Source organism: Danio rerio, chromosome 23, assembly GCF_049306965.1.
Source record: "Danio rerio strain Tuebingen ecotype United States chromosome 23, GRCz12tu, whole genome shotgun sequence".
In the NCBI taxonomy this organism is placed as follows: Eukaryota; Metazoa; Chordata; class Actinopteri; order Cypriniformes; family Danionidae; genus Danio; species Danio rerio.
Genome location: NC_133198.1, coordinates 43,480,001 through 43,502,500, shown reverse-complemented (window position 1 = coordinate 43,502,500; position 22,500 = coordinate 43,480,001). Strand labels below are relative to the sequence as shown.

Here is a 22,500-nt window from a genome sequence, read left to right as displayed (position 1 = left end):
TTTTACGAACATTAACCTGCCATTTTTAACTTTTTTAAAGCACATTTTAAATGTTGACATTTTTAGTTTGTTTTTTTTTACATATAAGCACAGTACACTACAGTGTTAACGTTCAGACTATTTATAATGTTTAAAATGGCTGACGATAATAAATATTCTTAATAATAGGAATTAATCTGCCAAGTTTTAGAACTGTGCAGAGCTGTAGCTGCTTTACTGGGTTTACTATGCCACTGTATTTTAATACTGCTCATTATGGTGGTACTTGGAGAGACTATTTTTTTTTCTGAGGTGGTACTTGATGAAAAAAATTTGAGAACCTCTGCAATATATAATTTATAGAATCAATGATATACAGTTGAAGTCAGAATTATTAGCCCACCTTTGATTTATTTTATATTTTTAAATATTTCTCAAATGATGTTTAATAGAGCCAGGAAATTTTCACAGTACTGAATACATACTGGATGTATGTGTATATGTATATATATTTACACACACGTAGGATGATATATGAAATGGTAGAACAATATGTATATAGTAATACATAGAACAATATATACTGTAGATTGATAGACTGAATGATACAGTGTGCCTGGATTTAATGATATAAAGACTGACAGATTAATATATAGCATGATAGATGGAACGATATAACAATAAAGTGATTGACAGATTGAGAGATAGACATTACTATGGATGAGTGGAACCTTCAATTGAGCAATATTTATAAAGACTTATAGAACAATGCAGAGATCCATATATAGAACAATAGATGATGCAGATAGATAGATAGATAGATAGATAGATAGATAGATAGATGATAGATAGATAGATAGATAGATAGATAGATAGATAGATAGATAGATAGATAGATAGATAGATAGATAGATAGATAGATCAAGAGAGTACTTTAAAATTTTATGTCAAGTCTGACCAGTATTACTGTACAGACTGCCGTTATATTATATCAATTTGCCAAAGCCCTGGTCGAGTCATTGCTCCAGTCATAATCTGCTGAGTTATGGAAGTTTTTAGGTCAATTTGATTTAAGTGGTCTTATTAAAAGCTATTTCTACTCATTTTCTCATACACCTTCTGGGTGGAGCGTGAGGTTCAGGTTGGGATGGTCAACCTTTCTATTGTCTCAGGGAAAAATGACAAACTTCATGATGCAGTCTTAAATATAATTGGACATTCTACATAGAGATTTTAAGTTACTAAATCAGATTCCTTTCACTTCCACTAAAGCAAGATGTCTTTTTACATCACTGTTACTATTTATTGGACACAAGTGGACAAAGAATGAAAATAGCATGGAAATTAAACTGAAAAAGTATTCACATCTTGTCATGCATGTCATATTCAGTTCCCATATTTTCTCCCCTTTCCAATTTTGAGTCTTTTGATTAAATATCTCACATCAAAGAGTTCTTTTCCTGACAATCATCATTACTGTGAGAGTAATGTGCAATTAACTTAACACTTAGTACAGTAATGCTAAATGATCCTGTGTGTCATCATAGCTAATCTTGACTTAAAATACTGTATCTACTGCATCAGTTAAAGGCCGCTTCATTGCTTCAAATGGATTTAAAAATTTAAAAAAGTACTTTGATCAGGGTGTCTGTGGGGTCTTAAATTAAAAAACTAAATTTTAGGCCTTAAAAAGTCTCAAATTCACTAAAACATTGTCTTTTAATTCTTAAATAATTTTAAACAGGTCTTAATTTTTAATCACCAACAATACATCTCAATAAAACCTTTAACAAAAGTAAAAATGTTTAAAGGGCACAGCTGTCAATCAATTCGGTGGGCGGGGGGGAAAATCGCACACCTACGTAATGGTGCGATCGATTTGAAAACAGCTCCAATTGGCCGACCCTTTTTTTTGTAGTTAAATTGAAAAAAAATGTGTTCATATCACCCCAGTATGACGGTCTATACACTATACCAACACACAGATCTGTTCAAACAGCTTGAAAAGTAGATTTTTTACCATAGGTGCCCTTTAAGTCTGCATATACAACCAGAGGATGCTTGTTTTGACACAATATTCAAAAATATGTGGCTAAGAAATAATAAAATACAATTTTTTTTGGAGGGGACCATTAAAATTCGTACAAAATCTTCATGGTGCAATAAAGCGCAAGACATGTTTGGCGCGATTTGTTGCTATTTTCAGATTAGCGCAACCGTAATTTTTATGCTTCGTGCCTTGTTGTTTAAATAGCAAATCTAATTGCGCCACTTTGTGGACTCATGGGTGTGCTGGTCTAGAAAGGAGGTGTGTTAAGGCGCATTGTTGGCACGTTACTGTTTTGAGGAGCTGAAATGGACTGCGCTATTGACCAACTAAAAGCTGCTCTAAAGTCCAGCGCAGAGTGTGTTAGTTATGCGCCAGTTCAGGCCCACATGCTTACACATTGCTTAATACACACAGGATGTACAGCAACACACAAATATCTTAACATTTGAAAAAAATAACGGATTAAAATGTTACAAAAATTATTATTTTCTACATAAATATTAAAACCACTGCTTCCATGCCTTATCTCAGGGGGCTTTTTCAGTTTATCCATGATAATTTGCAATTGTATATAATTATTAGCAGTCTTAAGATATGTATTTTTTTTTTTTTTAGTAAAAGCAAGCTTAGATTTGTCCAGTTGTCGGGTTTTGGAGACGTCTGCATCACCATATGGGGCGTAAGAACAGGACGTGTGTTTGGATATAACCCAGTTTTTTGACCACATTTTATTATTATTGTTCATTTATTTGTTTGCTGGAAATTGGAACAATTTAGCAATAGTTTTGAAACAAATGTTTGCGCTTAAACGAAATTAAATAGGCTAATGGATGTCTTCAGTAAAGTGTACAACACTGTTTCCTTATTAACAAAAGTAAAGGAGTAAAATAAAGAGTAAAAGTAAATAGGTCGTTTTTCGTTCTTTATCCTCACACTGCAGATGCTCTGTTTAATTGTTTTCTAGCTAGTGAAGCATTTAGTTTTCCAATTACAAAGTCTGCCATGTAAATAGTACATGCACCATGGTGCAACGCAACTGACTCTTAAAGGGAATGGGGGATGAGACTCTGATTGGTTTATTGTACGTTATGCTCAAAACACACCCATAACTCATTAAGAGAATAAGCACAACCCTGTTAGACCATGTGCCTGGCGCAAACACTATTTTTCCATCTTTGAAATAGCGAAAGTGGATTTGGATACAACCTTAATGCTTTTGCACCATGCGCTTTAGACTTTAGTGTTTAACCAAATACGAAGCAGTGCCGCAGTAGGTAGTTCTGTCGCCTCACAGCAAGAAGGTCGCTGGATTGAGCCTCGGCTCAGTTGACGTTTCTATGTAGAGTTAGCATGTTCTCCCTGCGTTCATGTGGGTTTCCTCCGGGTGCTCCGGTTTCCCCCACAGTCCAAAGACATGCGGTACAGGTGAACTGGGTAGAATAAATTGTCCGTAGTGTACGAGTATGTGTGTGTGTGTGAATGTTTCCCAGAGATTGGTTGTGGCTGGAAGGGCATCCGCTGCGTAAAAACTTGCTGGATAAGTTGGTGGTTCATTCCGCTGTGGCGACCCCGGATTAATAAAGGGACTAAGCTGACAAGAAAATGAATGAAGTCTGAAATGTTATTCATTATGGCCTTGGAAAGGTCTTAAAATGTCTTAAATTTGACTTGGTGAAACCTGCAGAAACCCTGATTAATGAGGCAGTTCTCAGATTTAGCCAATCATGACATTGGTTAAAACCTATAAATATATACTAAAATTACATTATATTATTATATACTAAAATCTAAAGTGATATACTAAAAATATAGGTATTTAAAAAAAAAAAAACAATATGTAGTGCTGTATAGATTAATACAGAGATCCATATACAGAATAGATGGATGGATGGATGGATATATATATATATATATATATATATATATATATATATATATATATATATATATATATATATAATTATAGAATATATAGATCAGTAGGTGCAACAATAAAATGATATATAGAAGGATAAACAGAGAATTACGGACAGGTGGAACCATATGTAAGTACTACGTTTAACATTATTACATGTTTTAAATGATAAACTAAAAGTATATGTATTTTTTTATATGAAAAACTTAACTTAACATAAATTATGCAGACACATTTTGCTTACAGTAAACAATGCAAACTATTCCTTCATGTTGTCCCAAAACAAATCGATTAAGCTAACTTAGTTTTTTAAATGTATGTGTATTTAATGACATAGAAAGATATAAAAAGATTGATACATAGATCCATTTATATAGAATAATCAATAGATTGATAATATATATATATATATATATATATATATATATATATATATATATATATATATATATATATATATATATATATACACAAAATATAGAATTATAGATGAATATATAGATCAGTAGATAGAATGATATATAGAAAGATCAACAGAATTATAGACGGGTGGAACCATATACATAAAAACTATGTTTAATATTATAATACGTTTCAAATGATATGCTAAAAATATAGGTATTTATTTCTATAAAAACTAAGTCAAAAGTCATAAATTATGCAGATACATTTTGCTTAAACAACGCTGGATTTCAAACAATTCATTATGTTGTCCTAAAAGATTGTTTACGGTGTAAGAAAAATGTGTCTGTATAATTCATGCCATTTTAATTTTTGTTGTTGTTTTATATAAATAAATACCTATATTTTTTTTGTTTATAATTTGAAATGTATAATAATAATAAAGTGCTGTCGCCTCACAGCAAGAAGGTCGCTGGTTCGAGTCTCGGTTGGGTCAGTTGGCGTTTCTGTGTGGAGTTTGCTCGTTTTCCCCGCGATCGCATGGGTGCTCCGGTTTCCCCCACAGTCCAAAGACTTGCAGTACAGGTGAATTGGGTAGGCTAAATTGTCCAGTGTATGAGTGTGTATGGATGTTTCCCAGAGATGGGTTGCAGCTGGAAGGGCATCCACTGCATAAAACATGTGCTGGATAAATTAGCGGTTCATTCCGCTGTGGCGACCCCTGATTAATAAAGAGACTAAGCCGAAAAGAAAATGAATGAATAATAATAATGTTAAATGTAGTTCTTATATGTGGTTCCACCCGTCCATATTGTTCTATAATTATATATTTTGTTATATATATTTTATGTATAAGTTATCTATTTATCTACTGTTCTATATAATTGGATCTATGTATCATTCTTTATAGCACTACATATCTTTCTATGTCAATAAACACACGTACATTTGTAAAACTGACTAAGTTAGCTTAATCGATTTGTTTTGGAACAACATGAAGGAATAGTTTGCATCGTTTACAGTTTAAGCAAAATGTGTGCATAATTTATGACTATTTAATTTTTTTATATAAATAAATACCTATTTTATAGTATATCATTTGAAACGTATTATAAAATTAAACGTAGTTCTTATGTATATGGTTCCACCCGTAAAAAAAATTCGGCTTATCCTTCTATATATCTCTTCTATCTACTGATCTGTTGTTCTATAATTATATATTTTGTTATATATATTTTGTTATCTATATATGTATTTTGTTATTATTGTTTATCTATTTATATATTTATAGTACATTTGCTTTTATTTCCATTAAATGAAAGGAGATACTCCTGAGTCTGAAAGATAACCATCAAATGACTCCTCCTAAGTTCAGAACAATTAAGCTAAGTTGTTAATTTGTCCAATTAAATCTTTAAAAGAGACAATTAAGTGAGCATGTCTGACTCAAAGTCCTTTGATGTCTTTCTTTAAGCACAGTTCTTCAGTTATGAGCTGTGGATGGGGTGGAGATGGAGATGCAGTATAAATACCCCGTCTCTTCAAGAGACTAGCAACAGTACGAGCAACCAGCTGGTAAAAGCACACTTACTGTTCACTCGCTGCAGTACATCAAGCTCTCGGTTCAGTTTCTCTCGAACGGGCAACAACAAGGAACATGTAAGTACAACATCTCATGCAAACTTTGCCTAATGGTGAAACTTATACTCTGCTTTTACTGTGTTTGGCTTTGTCAGTGGAGAAAATAGTCCTTTTAAAATTCACTGGTGACTTTAGAAAGGCTGTGAGAGTCTTAGGGTCATCTGATTTATGAATCAATCTAATGAATTTTTCTTTTTACCCAGCATGCCTTTCTCATGCAGCCCATACAACAACAACCTCTGTGGCCGTTTCACACCCATCAAACTGATGGCCGACGACTGCAGGAGGGGAGCATGCTATTCACCATATGCCAACTCTTGGTATAACCCATGTGCAAGTTCTTGTGGCAAGATTAACCGTTGTGCCACTCCTTGCGCAGATCCTTGCGGTTACCCCTATGGTTACTCCTATGGTTACCCCTATGGTTCTAACTGTGGTTACAACTATGGCTACCCCTATGGTTACAACTGTGGCTACAACTACGGCTACCCATATGCTAACCGTTGTGTTAACCCATGCACCACCACCACCCCGTATGTTAAATCATGCGTTAACCCTTGTCTTGACACCTGCGTTAACCCATGCGTTAACCCTTGTGCCACTCCATGCTCTACCTACTCTTACCGGGATTATGAGTCTAGGCAAGTTGTTACGAGAGAGTGCATTGATGACTGCACAACCAAGCGAGTCTGTGCAACTGACGGTAAGAGTTCTTCATGCAATGCTTGTTAGGTTTACTTATAATAGTTGAATGTCTGACCTGCTTATTTTGCTTTCTCAGAAGCTCTTCTCCGTGTGAGCAAGGTTGACCTTCTGTCATGCAGGACTGGACCTAATCGTATGGAGCACCGCACGCACTTCTTCCACGAAGAGAAACTCATCGTCCGTAGAGGACAGTGTTTCAATATGTGGATTGATCTGTGCCGTCCTTTCAATCCCACCTGTGACAAACTTCACCTTGAGCTCAGACTTGGTTAGTAATGACCAACAGAGTAAATGCGGATGATCTGCAGCAGTATTTGTATCCTCACTGGAATTGTTTTGTCCTTGTGTGTTTTACAGGCCACATCCCATCAATCCGTGACGGCACATACGTGATCGTCCCGATTGTGGATGAATTCAAGAAAGACTGCTGGGGTGCAAGGATTGTCGAAAGGTGCCAGAACCGACTCAAACTGTGTGTGAACTCTCTCCCAACCTCTTGTGTTGGACGTTACCAGCTCAGCGTTGTGACGCACTGTTCAGCAGGAAGATTCTGCTTGCCATACGTGCCTGAAAATGACATTTACATGCTGTTCAACCCCTGGTGCAAAGGTACGCATTCAAAGAACGAGAAATAAATGAAAGATAGTACTACTGAAACTTTATTAAAACGTCAATGTTATCTTCATCAGAGGACTGTGTGTACCTGCATGAGGAGACCGAGAGAGCCGAGTACGTGCTGAATGATATTGGTAAAATCTACTATGGAACCAAGCACCAGATTGGTTGCAAATCATGGAACTTTGGTCAAGTGAGAACCAAACTTTTCTTCATGTCACTAGTAGAGTTTTGCTAAGTGAAACCATCAACTTTTTGTAAAAGTAACTTGCCAAACACTTCCTACAATTGATGCTTTAATGGAAAACTCTACACCACAGAAGGTTTCCAGTCTTTCATAACTTCTGCTGTCTGACTTTCAGTTTGAGGAGGGAATCCTGCCCGCGTGTTTCTATGTGTTGGAGAAGAGTTGTGCCCCTTGCTCAGGATGGGGAAACCCCATTAACATCTCCAGAGTGGTGTCTGACATGGTGAGTCTTCATTTTGGTTTGGTTTTCGAAAGCCTAACTAAACTATAACAATGAGTGGTACTTTAAAATGGAGCTTGCCTTCTAAACTTAACATTCCCAATCATCTCTCTTCTCTAATAGGTCATTGCCAAAAAAGACTGTGGTGTGTTGATGGGCAACTGGTCAAACTGCTATACCGATGGAATCGCTCCAACATCCTGGTGCGGAAGCAGTGCCATCTTGAGACAGTACTACAAATGTGGAGGAGCACCTGTCAGATATGGGCAGAGCTTGGCCTTTGCTGGAGTCACCAACACAAGTAGGGGATCTTTAAGGTTTAGGAAAGTGGTGGTAGCTTCAATCAAGTCCCGTTCCGGGAAAGTCTGTTCACTCAGCTGCCATATTTGCAAGGTTCATCCAAGACAAAATCAAGTATTAAAAACAAAATCGGAAGTGATCAGTCTCATTACTTTTCTTGCTTAAGTTCTAAATACATTTAAACATGTTATTCCTAGTTTTCTCCAGGTACTGCTCAAAGAATGGCAAGTAATCAAACCTGTAAAAAATCTAATCTGACTGGAATGCTGGACTTCTTTCAATGTGGCAGCCATGTTGAGCACTGCTCATTCCTCATTCATTGTAATGCAAGTGAACCATTTCTTTATAGTCTTATTCTATATCCTCCTTTTCTTTCTCTTAGTGTTGAGGTGTTTGGGTATTCCAACTCGTCCAGTCTCAAACTTCTGCTCTGCTCACGACACTGACATGTGCTTGACATCCGACGTCTATCTGGATGAGAAGTTTCAGCTGATTGATCACATGAATGCCAATCCAATCTGGTGAGCATCTTTAGCTTTTAGCACCAAGGGTTGAAGGAGCATGAAGTTACAGCATCTTCTTTTCCATGTAGGAACTACCATGTGTGGAATGAGGCCTGGATGACCCGTCCAGATCTGCCCACTGGTTTTGGAGGTTGGCAGGCTATTGACTCCACTCCTCAGCTGACCCACCAGGGCTTCTTCCGCTGTGGTCCAACCTCAGTCGCTGCAATCCGCAGCGGGCAGACCTTCCTGAAGCACGACGTGCCCTTCCTCTTTGCAGAAGTGCGTTAATAGGCTTGATTTTTGTTTGACAGAATGTCTTACTTGACTAATGATTCCTGTTGGGTCTCTAGGTGAACAATGATAAGGTGTACTGGCAGCGCAAGTGTGATGGTACATTCGGTGTTGTCCATGTTGAGAAGGATGTAGTCGGTCACTGCATCAGCACCAAGGCTGTCGGATCAGATCAACGTCTTGACATTACAAACCTCTACAAACACCCATGTGGTAAAAACACATCCATGTCTCAGATTTGGCCAACTCCAATTGATAGTTTGGAGTCTTACCTCTTCCTCCCTTATCAGGTTCTGAGGATAGGTGCACTGCTCTGGAAACCGCTCTTCGCCATGGATGTAGGAGAATCAATTACCCTCTGCCCTGCGCTGAAGATGTCGTCTGTGAAGTCAACCTGAAGGGAGACGGACCATGTGTCGGCAGGGATGCCGTGGTTTGCATCAACCTAAGAAACAAATGCAACCAGCCTCGTAGCGTCACCCTCTACAGCCATGCCGCAGCCATGTACTACACCGGAGTCAGAAGGACCTACCTGAAGAGAGACCAGACATGCATTGAGCTCAAGCCCTCTGAATGTGAGATCAAGTTTGTGTTTACACAATGCCACACAGGTAAAAATGAAAGCTAATGACAGAACTTGTCTTGTTCTCCACCATAGGCAAACCTCTGGAATGGACCCTGAGCTATGATGAGTATAAGGAGCACCTGGTGGATCACGCTCCACTGATGCTCAACCTCTTCGGACACGTGGCTCAAACCAAGCAGATTCTGGCCACCCAGTACAACTTCAGACTGCGCACTCCTGACCTGGTTCTCGCTGTGAGTCTGAACACCCGCTTCAAATGTGATCGCTCAATTTAATGGGTGTTATCAGCTGATAGATATGGTCCATAGTGCCTACTGGTAGGCTGAAAGGCTGTTATCATCAGCTGGTTAATCAGCTGTACTAATAGAGAAGACTCCAAATCTGTTTTTACATTACTATGACTGGTTTAGGGTAGATGTTAATTACATACAATCATGGGACATTTAATTAATAGTATAATGTAATATATGTGATCTATAGCTGATTAACCATGTGAATGGATGATAACAGCCTTCTGAGACTACCCAATAGGCACAGAAGGCCCCTACTGGCCCATATCTATCAGTTGATAACCACTGATAACCTCACAGACTATTCAATCGAGTGATAACATTCAAATCAGCTGGTCTGAAGCTACCCTTAGCATCTAATCCTTGAATCCGTTGGATTTTAATGCTAAAATATGGCTTGTTTATGCCTCTTAGCCTGCATGTGATGCTGTTGTGGGCCAAGAAGTGGCCGTCAAAGTCACCTTCCAGAACCCACTGTCTTGCGTCCTGAGGAACGCTGCTTTCCGCTTTGTGGGACTCGGACTGCAACATCCTAGAATTATCAACTATGGGTAAGACAGAGTATATTTTGTATTAAATAGTCATGAAAAGCTCTGCTATTATTGATTAATATGCAATAAATATATACAATACAATATAAAAGTAAATGTTTAATGAAATTAAAGGGATTTTAAACTACTTTGTGTTGTGATACAGCTTGTAACTAAGCCAAATATTAATATTCAGCTTCTAGTAGTATTTAATAATCTCTCTGTTTTCTTTCTCAGTGATATCGCCGGACATGCCACTGTTTCCCTGACTGAGAAATTCATCCCCATGTGTCACGGCCCACAGAAACTGCTGGCATCATTCGACTGTCCTCAGCTCACTCAGGTGCACGGATTCACCAACATGGTTGTCAAACAGCACTGAAAACCCCATCGATTAACCAAACGACAAGGCTCCACGGAATAGAAAGCGCTTCCCCCTAAACCGATCTGCAGAATTAAAACGCATCTGTTAGTTTCACTTCAACCTGTAAAGCTTCTCACAGCACATTCAATCATGATTTAAGACAATCGTGATGATGCTTTAATAGCGCAGTTGTCTTCCATTATGATTAAACGCCATTGATTTTCCAAACTTTGACCTTAGAGATTTACAAATGTTATACTCAATAATCATTAATCAAGTTCTGTTAATTCTTTGTTTTCATAATCATTGTTTCATGGTGATGGTTATTCTGTCCTGTGTAGCCTCAGCTTCAATAAAAACACTTCCAAGCATACTAAACGGTCTCTTCATGATGTGTAATTGAACATGACTTACTAAAAGGAGGCTTTACTCCCTCTTGTCATTTAAAATTAGCAATACATTTCAGGATTTTATACGCACATTATTCCAGCTGGGTTTCTAAAACTTCAGATGTATTAAAAGATAATATAAAACACATTTCAAGTCAACGAGATAAAGAAAAAACGCAAGAGAGAGTATACTAGGTTTAGTGTTTAAAATATATATATGTATATAAAAAGGGTCCAGTAAAAGCTGATTAAATCCATCCAGTTATCCAGGTGAGGGACACACGTTCAGTGCATTGCTCTGAATCCCTGAGAAGAGACTGTGGGGTTTGGGTCTGATTCAGAATCAGCATCTATTGAGCACAAACAAATGTGAATAAAGCAATGATTGAAAGTCTTCATTTATCTTCTCCTACCAAAATCTTCAAGTCCAAAATGAGAAGAGAAAAAATCTTCCAGGATCAACGATTCAGGAGGAAAACTTCAGTAAGGACTGCAAAATACAAAGTTTTTCTTCCTCAGTGTTTTTATCCTGTACAGATGTCATATTTTACTTCTACTTTATATCACAATGCTGAGTAAACAAGTTGTAAAATCCAAATAGCAAGAAATTGAGCCAAATTTAAAGTTGTTAAATTGGAATTTTGAGACGGGAAAAGCCTGAATATTGAGATGTATATGCAAACATTATTTAAAAAAAATTAGATTTGCGAGATACAAATTGTGAGATGCGTTGATGAATTGAGTTGTGAGAAAGTCAAAACCTAAGATATTACAACATGGAAGACTAAATTATATTTATAAATACTATAGTATACTACTTAATTATAATTTCGTCTTCCATGTCGTAGTATCTTAGGCAGGGGTGTCTGAACTCAGTCCTGGAGGGCCGGTGTCCTGCATAGTAGAGCTCCAGCTTCCTTCAATACACCTCCCAGGAAGTTTCTGGTATACCTAGAAAGAGCTTGATTAGCTGGTTCAGGTGTGTTTAATTGAGGGTGGACCTAAAAAGGGCAGGACACCGGCCCTCCAGGACTGAGTTTGGACATCCTGGTTAAGTATTTTTTGTAATTATATTTTCATCTTCCATGTTGTAGTATCTTAGGTTGCGACTTTACATCTCACAACTCATAAAGTCATCAATGAATTTTACAAATTTCATCATTTATATCTCACAAATCGAAATCATTAAAAAAATTCTATTTAGAGAAGAGACGTTAAGTATATAGTCTATATCAGGGGTGTCTGAACTCAGTCCAGGAGGACCGGTGTCCTGCATAGTTTAGCTCCAGCTTCCTTCAATACACCTCCCTGGAAGTTTCTGGTATATCTAGAAAGAGCTTGATTAGCTGGTTCAGGTGTGTTTAATTGAGGGTGGACCTAAAAGGTGCAGGACACTGGCCCTCCAGGACTGAGTTTGGACACCCTGGTATTGTATTTTTAATAAATATATTTTCATCTTCCATGTTGTAATATTTTAGGTTTCGACTTTACATTTCACAAATCTCATCATTTATATCTCGCAAATCGAAATCATTTTAAAGTTCTATTTGGAGAAGAGACGTTTAGTGTATATAGTCTATATCAGGGGTGTCCAAACCCAGTCATTGAGGGCCACATTTTTATTAGAGCTCCAACTTCCTTCAACACACCTCCTTAGAAATTTCTAGTAAACCTAGTAAGAGCTTGATTAGCTGGTTCGGGTGTTTTTAATTGAGGTTGGACCCAAAAGGTGCAGGACACTGGCCCTCCAGGACTGAGTTTGGACACCCTGGTAAAGTATTTTTTGTAATTATAATTTCATCTTCCATGTTGTAGTATCTTAGGTTGCGACTTTACATCTCACAGCTCATAAATTCATCAATGCATTTTACAAATTTCATCATTGATATCTCACAAATCAAAATCATTTTTAAAATTCTATTTAGAGAAGAGACGTTTAGTGTATATAGTCTATATCAGGGATGTCCAAACTCAGTCCTGGAGGGCCGGTGTCCTGCATAGTAGAGCTCCAGCTTCCTTCAATACACCTCCCTGGAAGTTTCTAGTATATCTAGAAAGAGCTTGATTAGCTGGTTCAGGTGTGTTTAATTGAGGTTGGACCCAAAAGGTGCAGGACACTGGCCCTCCAGGACTGAGTTTGGACATCCTGGTAAAGTATTTTTTGTAATTATAATTTCATCTTCCATGTTGTAGAATCTTAGGTTGCGACTTTACATTTCACAACTCATAAAGTCATCAATGAATTTTACAAATTTCATCATTTATATCTCACAAATCGAAATAATTTTTTAAAATTCTATTTAGAGAAGAGACGTTAAGTATATAGTCTATATCAGGGGTGTCTGAACTCAGTCCAGGAGGGCCGGTGTCCTGCATAGTTGAGCTCCAGCTTCCTTAAATACACCTCCCTGGAAGTTTCTGGTATATCTAGAAAGAGCTTGATTAGTTGGTTCAGGTGTGTTTAAATGAGGGTGGACCTAAAAGGTGCAGGACACCGGCCCTCCAGGACTGAGTTTGGACAACCTGGTATAGTATTTTTAGTAATTATAATTTCATCTTCCATGTCATAGTATCTTAGGTTTCGACTTTACATCTCACAATTTATTAACACATCTAACAAATCTCATGATTTATATCTCGCAAATCGAAATCATTTTAAATTTCTATGTAGAGAAGAGACGTTTAGTGTATATAGTCTATATCAGGGGTGTCCAAACTTAGTCCTGGAGGGCCGGTGTCCTGCACTGTTCAGCTTCAGCTTTCTTTAACACACCTACCTGAAAATTTCTGGTATACCTAGAAAGAGCTTGATTAGCTGTTTAACAAATAAATCTAATTCATAATAGAGTTGGAACTAAAATATGCAGGAGACCAGCCTTCCAGGACTGAGTTTGGACACTCCTGATTTAGATCAAACACTCACCAAGAAAATGCAGTGCATGATTAATATCTTAAAATAATACCAAAAAAAAAATCTTAATTGTTGGATATTAAGTCAGAATTGTGGTATAAAGTCTGAATAAAAAATATTTATTTTCCCCCCTAAAATAAGAAAAAAGGGGAAATAAAAACAATTTGAAGTTAATAGAAACTAATAGAGGTTAAGATTTTGATTTGATGAAGATTTGATATCATAAGAAAAACTTTGCTTCAAGTAAACATCTTCATTTAGATAAAACACTGACACTGAGAAAACTGAGTGCAGTGCAGCGATTAATATCTTTATATCTAACACTGATTTATTTGGTATTATTTTAAGTCAGAATTGTGTCATATAAGGTCTAAATTAAAACTAAATGGCAAGAAAGTCAGAAATGTGAAAACAAACCAAAAATGCAACTATCATTTATTTTTTTCCTCCTAAAATAGGAAAAAATATGGAATAAAATTGCTGATAGAATTTAGATTTGATAAAGATTTGATATCATTACAAAAACTTGTCATTTGTATCAAACACTGACCAAGAAAATTTAGTGCAGCACGATTAATATCTTAATATCAAACAATTCTGAATTTATTGCTATTATTTTACGTTAGAATTGCTATGTAAAGTCTGAATTTTATGAAAAAAAAACTAAATGGCAGAAAATAAACTCAGAATTGTGAAAATATTAACCAGATTATCATAATCATTTAACTGTTTAAATATCTAAACACTTACTATTTATGCTTAAAATTAGGAAACAAATGTCGAATAAGGAAACTATAAGCATAAAGATTTGATATAAAATTTGTAGCTTCAAGTAAACATCTTCATGTAGATCAAACACTGAGGAAGAAAATATAGTGCAGTACATGATTAATATCTTCAAATAATACCAAAAAACAAACAAACATCAGTTTTGGTAAAGGAGCCGGTCAGTCAGGGTTTGTGTGAACAGGTCTGGAGTCTGTCGGTAAAATGACCCTCTGCTCATCGATGCGTTTGGCCTGCGAGCGAAGGATGAGGCTGAAGAAGTCTTCATCTGGGACTGTAGGACCTCTGGTTGGAGGAGGAGGAGGAGCACATCTCTGATCATCCAGCCTGGATCCCTGAACAGTCAGAAACAAACAATTTCACAACACACACTTTTAAATGCTAAGGGTTTCGCTATTATGGTGAAAACTTTTACGTTTTTTTAGTGTAGGCTTGTACTTTACAGCACTTTAAAAATGTCTGTCAAAGTTTTCAAACAATTATATTTGTAAGAGCCAGTTATGCATAATTCATTTGTGATAATAATTTTGTTAAAGGTTAAAACATGATAAAAATTGATATTTAAATATAATAAGAATTCATTGTGATTGTGTTATCTAAAATGCATAATTTAATAATTAATATAATTTAAAAACAGTTACTTTGGTATTTTGGCCTCCAACAGTAATACGTCATGAGGTCATTAGTTCATACGTTTAAGTCAGATTGCAGTTATGGATGTTGGAAGCAACACAGTTTTTTGACCGAGCTGATCGAGTCTATGGTAACTTCGTATTTTTGTTTGCATTTGTTCAGTAAACCTTTTTTAAAAGAAGATTCGGTCTTACTCGCGTTTTTGCAAATACTGGTTGTTGGAATTTAAACTCCAAAAGGTGGTACATAAGGATTTGCACGAAAGGTGTGCCACTACAATATTGGATTTACCAAAGTCACACAAGCGGCAATTTCACACCTGTCACATTCATAACCAAGCGATTTTATCATAAACGTCAAATAAAAAAATGTCAAATAAAATCAATCATTTTTGCTCTAAACTATCTAACAAAAGTCTTGTCATAGATCTTAGTTGTAAGAGCAACAAATAATAACTTGACTTCTAGTTGATCATTTGGAAAAGTGGCAGAAGGTCGATTTTTCTGATGAATCATCTGTTGAACTGCATCCCAATCATCACACATACTGCAGAAAACCTACTGGATCCAGCATGGACCCAAGATTCTCACAGAAATAAGTCAAGTTTGGTGAAGGAAAAATCATGGTTTGTGGTAACATTCAGTATGGGGGTGTGTGAGAGATCTGCAGAGTGGATGACAACATCAACAGCCTGAGGTATCAAGACATATGTGCTGCCCATTACATTACAAACCACAGGAGAGGGCGAATTCTCCAGCAGGATAGCGCTCCTTCTCATACTTCAGCCTCCACATCAAAGCTCCTGAAAGCAAAGAAGGTCAAGGTGCTCCAAGATTGGTCAGCCCTGTCGCCAGATATGAACATTATTGAGCATGCCAGCGGTAAGATTGAAGATGAATCCAAATAGTCTTGATGAATTCTGGGAGTTCAATTCAATTCAATTCAGCTTTATTTGTATAGCGCTTTTACAATGTAGATTGTGTCAAAGCAGCTTCACATAAATGGTCATAGTAACTGGAACAGTGTGGTTCAGGTTTTAGTGTTTAAGTTCAGTTCAGTTCAGTTTAGCTCAGTTCAGTGTGATTTAATCATTACTGAGAGTTCAAACACTGAAGAGCAAATTAATCGATGCGTAGCTCTACCAATCCTGAACCATGCGAGGCAGTGGCGACAGCGGAGAGGGAAAAAAAAAACTTCACCTGATGGGAGTGAAGAAAAAAAACCTTGAGAGAACCAGACTGAGTCCTGCAAGAACGCTTTCTTTGCCATTCCAGATGACTTTACGAATCAGTGATTTGAGTCATTGCAGAGATGTATGGATGCAGTCCTCCAAGCTCATGATGGAGTCAGACACAATATTCATTCTGTTTCCACTGCAGCATGACTTTATATTCTATACTGGACATTATTTCTGTTTTTTTTTCAAGACTTTTTTCTGAACAAAGTCAGACCTTACTGTCCTAATGAAATAATTCAAAATCAAGGCATGATCATATTTTATTGTGGTAAAAATAAGTGTAATCTAGAGGCCTTTGCCTTTCATATAAGCCACATCTGATACCAAATGATCAAATAGAAGTCAAGTTATTATTTGTTGTTCATAAAACTTGGAAAGGCGACAAGACTTTTGTCAGGTAGTGTACTCTATATTAAGCCGAATCTTATCCTTTTGCTTAGCATTGTATCGTTTGGGTTGTGCAGTTTAATTCACAGAATTTCTACACTGCAAACCTGCCGACTTTTCTAGTCACATCCTCCATAACGTACGCTTATTTTCCTTACAATCTAAAAGATGTTTACAGATTGATCTTTTTCTGATCCCAGAACTCTGTGGATTAGCTGTTTTGGAAAATATAAACAGATGTCTCAATATAATGTTAACATATTTTCTCTGTGAATTTGAAAGTTGAGTAAATAAAGTACATTTTTTGTGTGTATTATGCCTTTGTATTATGTAAATGATAATTTCACATGCAAAACTTTTTATAAAGAACCATAGTTCACTTTCAACCTATGCAAATTCATAATCAAGTCATTGTAGAACAAATATCTTGATGCCATCATAGTCAGAATAATAAACTTTGATTTTGAACATGATTTTGCATAGTTTCAGTGAACTATGACTCTTTAGGCAAGGCAAGGCAAGGCAAGGCAAGGCAAGGCAAGGCAAGTTTATTTATATAGCACATTTCATACACAGTGGCAATTCAAAGTGCTTTACATAAACAGGAATAAAAAAGACAAGTTTATGACATAAAATGCAGACAATAAAATGATTGAAAACAGATAAAAACAATTTAAAATGTGTTAAAATAGGTTATAAAAGAATGAAGAAGAAGAGAAAAACATAATAGTGCAATATGTCGGACGCAGCACAGTGCTCATTCAGTAAATGCACAGCTAAACAGATGTGTTTTCAGTCTTGATTTGAACGTGCCTAATATGTTGGAGCACATCTGATCATTTCTGGAAGCTGATTCTAGCAGTGAGGGGCATAGTGGCTGAAAGCAGATTCACCCTGCTTTGACTGAACTCTTGGAATTTCTAGTTTATATGATCCTAAAGATCTGAGTGATCTGTTGGGTTTGTATTCAGTGAGCATATCTGTAATGTATTGTGGTCCTTGGCCATTTAGTGATTTATAGACCAGTAATAATACTTTAAAATCTATTCTGAATGTAACTGGGAGCCAGTGTAGAGACCTGAGGACAGGTGTGATGTGCTCTGATTTCCTGCTTCTGGTCAGAATTCTGGCTGCAGCGTTCTGGATGAGTTGCAACTGTTTAACTGTTTTTTTGGGAAGGCCAGTGAGGAGTCCATTACAGTAATCCACCCTGCTGCTGATAAAAGCATGAACAAGTTTCTCAAAGTCTTTACTGGAAACAAAGCATCTAATTCTTGCAATATTTTTGAGATGATAGTATGCTGATTTATTAACTGCTTTGACATGACTGTTGAAACTCAGATCTGACTCCAGAGTCACTCCAATATTCTTGACCTAATTTTTTTAGTAAAAGCAGCACAGGCTCTTAATTGGAATTATTTACTAAAACTGGCTTTACTGCTAAAATACAACTGAAATCACCCCTTGATTACGATTTGGACTTCCATGCACCTAATAATAAAAATTCACAGCACTGACCTGGCATTTAATCAGCATGTCGAAGAAGTTTTCATCTGCCTCTCTGCTATTGCCCGTGGCCATGAGTTTGCTGAGGACGTCCTGGCTGTGGCGTTGATCCAGACGGAGACCCGGCAGACTGTCCACACTGACCCGCTGCTCGTCCAGCCGGCGGCTCTGAGAACTGGCCAGCAGGTCTAGAAAATGTCCTGGCTGTGCTGAGGCCTCGGTTTCGCACGCGGAAGTAGCTAAACAAAGTGAAAACCGTTTTTAAATACTGTAGTTCATCCAATGATTTCACTACTGCACACACTACTGCTATAGTTACACACACTGATGGTGAGATCAAAACTCTAGAACAGGCGAGTGTTTCCAATTTGCATAAAGTTAATTTTAGCTCATGCTGTTTTGCTATTTAAATAGCTGAAATTAACATGTCCGGCTCATCCTAACTCGTCCTTCCGTTTTGAACACAATCCGTTCAGACTAGTTTGCCTAATATCTATAGGAAGAGTTCAGATGCAAAAAACTCTAAGTGCCATCTGGAATTTTCTTCTACAGTGAGCAGTTTTGTAAGCCTCTTATGTTAATGTTCATCCATCCATCCATCCATCCATCAATCCATCCATCCAGTGAGTCATTAGTAGATATTATTTTGCATATTACTCATTGTATAATTCATACCTGTCCATCCATCAATCCATCCATCCATCCATCGAGTCATCAGTAGATATTATTCATTGTATAATTCATACATTTCCAACCATCCATCCATTCATCCATCCACTTATCCACCCATCCATCCATAAATCCATCCTTTCGTCCATCCATCCATCCTTTCGTCCATCCATCCATCCATCCATCCACTTATCCACCCATCCATACATCCATCTACTTATCCACCCACCCATCCATCCATCCATCCATCCATCCATCCATCAAATGTTAGATTCATGTCTGTCTCTTCATTCATCACCATACCTGTCAACACTCCAGTTTTTCACGGGTTTCCCCCATATTTTACAGTTCTATTCCACCATAATCCCGTAAATGTATTTTCCTGTATTTCTCACATATTTTTAATCTTTCTATGAAGATGAATAAACATTAAAGAGCCGATCCTGCCTATAAGCAACCCATACCGCAGAACCACCAGGGGACACCTCTAGCTCGTAAATGTGATTGTTCTGTTCTGTGCAGAATTAGTTTTATTTTTTTTTTCTGTGATTTCCTACATCCTTTGGGTAAAAATATCTACAACTTAGAGTTTTTACATTTTGTTTGTATTTGTAATTTTACAGTATGTCCACTGTAGTGGACCACAGGACCATTTTAGTTCGCAACGGCCGCCAAACTCAATCAACAAAACTGTACATGATGTGGTTGTAAAGGGATATTAATCCAATATTAATGTAACAAAAACAAAACAAAAGCCATTTTTTCTTGTGTACTGAAATTCCTGAAGCAGTTTAGTCTGAAAGAGAGGGGGGGGGGTGTTAATCCAAAACAAATTTAACATGAAAGTGATTTAAAACTGATTGTCATTCTCTAATTGTGTAATTTGTGTGTATTTAATCTCCTTCTTCACACCCCTAAACCCAACTATCATTGGTGGACAAGCAAATCGTACTAAATTGTACGAATGAGATTGTATGAATTATGAATTAGCCACTAAATCAAAAAGTTTTTTTTTGAATTTCTGTGAGATCATGTTGTCCTCACGCTCCAGCTTTGTTTTATGTTGATCATATTAAAACAAAGAAAACAATCTGAAGTTGTTGTTTTTAAGTTATATACACCAAACTTTTACCGGTCTGGCCCGCTTGGGAGTAGATTTTCTTCCAAGTAGCTCTTGAGCTAAAATGAGTTTGACACCCCTGGCCTAAATAAATCTAATATTTTATTGACGTCACCTCATCTTCAGTTTCCCATCAAATCTTCTGACCAATCAAATGCTCTCTAGTGTCTGACATGCCCCGCCCCCTTCAAGACGCTGCTCATTTGCTTTTCACGTGATACGTTTGAGCTCAACCACTCTCACTGGCGGAGCTAGATGTCCCTCCCTCTCTTCATATATTACTTAAGATTTCGTCAAACATAGTTTACTATACAGCTATACAGAATGCCATATCATTAATATGAGAATTTGCGAACTTCAATAAACACATTTCTCAAACTGAACCTCAAATAAGGTCCTGTCTGTCAGTTTAACAGTTTAATATTCAAACTTTTAAAATGATTTCTAGATCAACTACTTCAGACTGAACACCTTCAAACTATATGCTTTTTAAAACGTCTTTGACTGGTGTTAGCAGTGTAAGCACTATTGCAAAGCTTAGGCAGTGTGAAAGCAGCTGAGGTGAGTTTTGCACAGGTCAGGGAGGAAGAAGGACTCACGTTTCCTTAAGGCTACAGACGGGGTTTCACAGGGGAAGGAAGGGGCAGGAACACGGCGAGTGCCGTCCTCTAATGAGCACCTTTGGTCATCCATGCGGCTCCCTTGAAAACGGCTGAGGAGGTCAAAGAAGCCGTCGTCCCCCAGAGTGTCTGGAGCATACTGGGGAAAAAACAGCATGTAACAGTAAGGATATTAATACAAAAATAAAAATATCATGTAATATCACCAGGGCCGGATTAACCAATGGGCCTTATGGGGCCTGTGCACACTTGGGGCCCCTGCAAGGGAGAAAAAAAGCCAATTTCGGAGTGTCTTTTTAGGCTAACTACAAATAGCGCACCTAGCTGGAATAAGCTATTCACGGTTTACTACCTATCAATGCCTGACTGACAGAGACAACATGAGTAAAGAGCGAATATAGTGTGTGTGATTTCAGATACTTTTGGGTTTATAATCAATTTGATCTTTGCTGTTTGCCTACTTTTCATCACCAGAAGTGTATAGAAAATACAGGGAGAGGAGGAGAGAGACAGTAAATCATTAATGAGTGTGTGTATTATGAAAGACTCAGATTCATAGAACTGGAATGGAGAAGCATTGTGTGTTATATGCCATGCCAATAATATGCTTTATTTGTTTGTAAAAGTTATGCATTAAAAATACCCTTAAATAATAATAATAATAATAATAAAAAAAAAAAAATATATATATATATGGTACCAGTGAACTTGAACAAGTATACAAAAAAATTAGTTTTATTAGTATTTTTTTCAATGCTTTGAAAAATAAGTTAAATCTTTGAAGATTATAAATACATATGTGAATATGTGTAAATATGTGGGCAACAACTTACAGATTCATTTTATTTAAAAATTATTATATTATTATTATTTTTTAACTCAACTATAGGGGTGCAGCCAGGTAGGGGGCCTTACAAGACAATGTGCCCAGGGGCCCCTGAGTTCTTAATTCAGGCCTAAATACTGCATTTCCACTGCACACGACATTTGGACTTGACTGTCGGAATACGCCCTCTTGTGGCAGTCACAGAATTTTCAGTGTTGTCAAGCACCATGGGAGAGAAGCTGATTCGTGTGGTGTCCGAAATAAAGTGCAAAAAGAGCCTTTATTCTCCATGCCTTCACCATGGTTTAATAAATGAATAAATACTAGTAACTCATAGACCTCTAAAAATTTTGGAATGTGGAGACATTAAACATTCTATTTTTTATTGCTCATTTATTGTATAGAAATGATTATTATTTTTTTTTAATTTATACTTTTTTTTCTGATTAAAAAAAAAAAAAAAAAAAAACAGAAAAAAAAAACTCCTTTTTTTTTATCCCGTGCGCACGGCCAACACTGGATTACATCACATCCGGTCGGCCGGTCGCATACGGTTTAGTCGCAGGAGTTCAAATATTTCAACATAACCACAGCTTAAAGCGGATCCGAATTTTCCGCATACAGAGATGAACGGAGCTCCCAGACTACTCTACATTGGAAATGAATGACTTCCGGTCTGCCGCTTGTCATTTGTCACATGCAGTGAATAGGCGGCTTAACACTTACCTTTTTTATATGCTTTTGTCTGAGCTAAAAAAAAATGCGGTCAAATGTT

At 37.0% G+C, this 22,500-nt stretch overlaps 2 protein-coding genes and 1 long non-coding RNA gene across 8 annotated transcripts in view; 1 reads left to right on the top strand and 2 right to left on the bottom strand.

Moving 5' to 3' along the window:
- Positions 1 to 11,019, top strand: part of tgm1l2 (transglutaminase 1 like 2) — a 34,887-nt gene extending 23,868 nt beyond the window's left edge. For 2 of the 4 annotated variants that reach the window (XM_073939357.1, XM_073939358.1), the window contains 14 exons: positions 5,826 to 6,005; positions 6,191 to 6,690; positions 6,769 to 6,960; positions 7,050 to 7,301; positions 7,382 to 7,500; positions 7,670 to 7,777; positions 7,898 to 8,075; positions 8,457 to 8,595; positions 8,667 to 8,859; positions 8,931 to 9,084; positions 9,162 to 9,446; positions 9,530 to 9,690; positions 10,162 to 10,298; positions 10,515 to 11,019. In XM_073939357.1, coding sequence (XP_073795458.1) covers positions 6,192 to 6,690; positions 6,769 to 6,960; positions 7,050 to 7,301; positions 7,382 to 7,500; positions 7,670 to 7,777; positions 7,898 to 8,075; positions 8,457 to 8,595; positions 8,667 to 8,859; positions 8,931 to 9,084; positions 9,162 to 9,446; positions 9,530 to 9,690; positions 10,162 to 10,298; positions 10,515 to 10,659 — 2,562 coding nt within the window. In that variant the 5' untranslated portion in view covers positions 5,826 to 6,005; position 6,191 and the 3' untranslated portion in view covers positions 10,660 to 11,019. Of the gene's footprint in view, positions 1 to 4,491; positions 4,563 to 5,820; positions 6,006 to 6,190; positions 6,691 to 6,768; positions 6,961 to 7,049; positions 7,302 to 7,381; positions 7,501 to 7,669; positions 7,778 to 7,897; positions 8,076 to 8,456; positions 8,596 to 8,666; positions 8,860 to 8,930; positions 9,085 to 9,161; positions 9,447 to 9,529; positions 9,691 to 10,161; positions 10,299 to 10,514 lie in introns of those variants that run through there. The other 2 variants (XM_009297094.5, XM_073939359.1) reach the window with 2 other exon arrangements.
- Positions 7,331 to 9,593, bottom strand: LOC141380568 (uncharacterized). Its single transcript, XR_012398797.1, has 2 exons — positions 9,144 to 9,593; positions 7,331 to 9,030 (listed from the first exon to the last, which is right to left on the bottom strand). It is a non-coding gene; the product is annotated as an uncharacterized lncRNA (long non-coding RNA).
- Positions 11,020 to 14,359: 3,340 nt separating the features above from the next.
- gpsm2l (G protein signaling modulator 2, like) overlaps positions 14,360 to 22,500 on the bottom strand; it is a 53,965-nt gene continuing 45,824 nt past the window's right edge. For all 3 annotated transcript variants that reach the window (NM_001005936.1, XM_021469788.3, XM_068216739.2), the window contains 3 exon segments: positions 14,360 to 15,062; positions 18,503 to 18,729; positions 20,879 to 21,038. In NM_001005936.1, the coding sequence (NP_001005936.1) occupies positions 14,889 to 15,062; positions 18,503 to 18,729; positions 20,879 to 21,038 (561 nt within the window). In that variant the 3' untranslated portion in view covers positions 14,360 to 14,888.